Here is a 474-nt window from a genome sequence, read left to right as displayed (position 1 = left end):
GCCAAAGTGCAAAAAATAAATAAACATGTGTACTCACTCATGTCACTAAGCACACACTAACACTTGTGTACAGCTCACGACATATGAAACATACCTCGGCGTCATAATTTCTCCTCTTGTACCTCGAGCAAATGTAACGATACCAATTAGATATAATTTCTAGAACACGCACACCCCGTTTTCTTTCAGGAGCGGAGCCTTGCGAATATGACCCTTGTGACAAAATTCTTGCAGACGGGTCTCTCCCTGAGGATTCTCCGCAGCTCCTCGCCTGCTTGAATGCCACCTGGACACCTCCTTCCTCTTCAGATAATGGTAATTGGATTTTAAAGTAACTATTGATTGAGGATAGAGTCTGATAATGCAATCTAGCGAAGGGAAATTAGATTCTTAACATTGCTGTTACCGTTGGATTTATTGTTATGATAATCCTATTGTTGCTATAAGCTTCTTCATTACTGGTACTACGAAAGG

General features: G+C 40.9%; 1 protein-coding gene across 3 annotated transcripts in view; it reads left to right on the top strand.

The window, feature by feature from the left end:
* The window catches only part of LOC119587918 (E3 ubiquitin-protein ligase XB3-like), a 46,347-nt gene that overhangs the window by 27,339 nt on the left and 18,534 nt on the right, over window positions 1-474 (top strand). For all 3 annotated transcript variants that reach the window (XM_037936628.1, XM_037936629.1, XM_037936626.1), the window contains one exon: window positions 190-315. In XM_037936628.1, the coding sequence (XP_037792556.1) occupies window positions 190-315 (126 nt within the window). The remainder of the gene's footprint in view (window positions 1-189; window positions 316-474) is intronic.

The sequence above is a fragment of the Penaeus monodon genome, chromosome 23 (assembly GCF_015228065.2).
Source record: "Penaeus monodon isolate SGIC_2016 chromosome 23, NSTDA_Pmon_1, whole genome shotgun sequence".
NCBI lineage: Eukaryota > Metazoa > Arthropoda > Malacostraca > Decapoda > Penaeidae > Penaeus > Penaeus monodon.
This window is presented reverse-complemented; position numbering and strand designations above follow the sequence as displayed.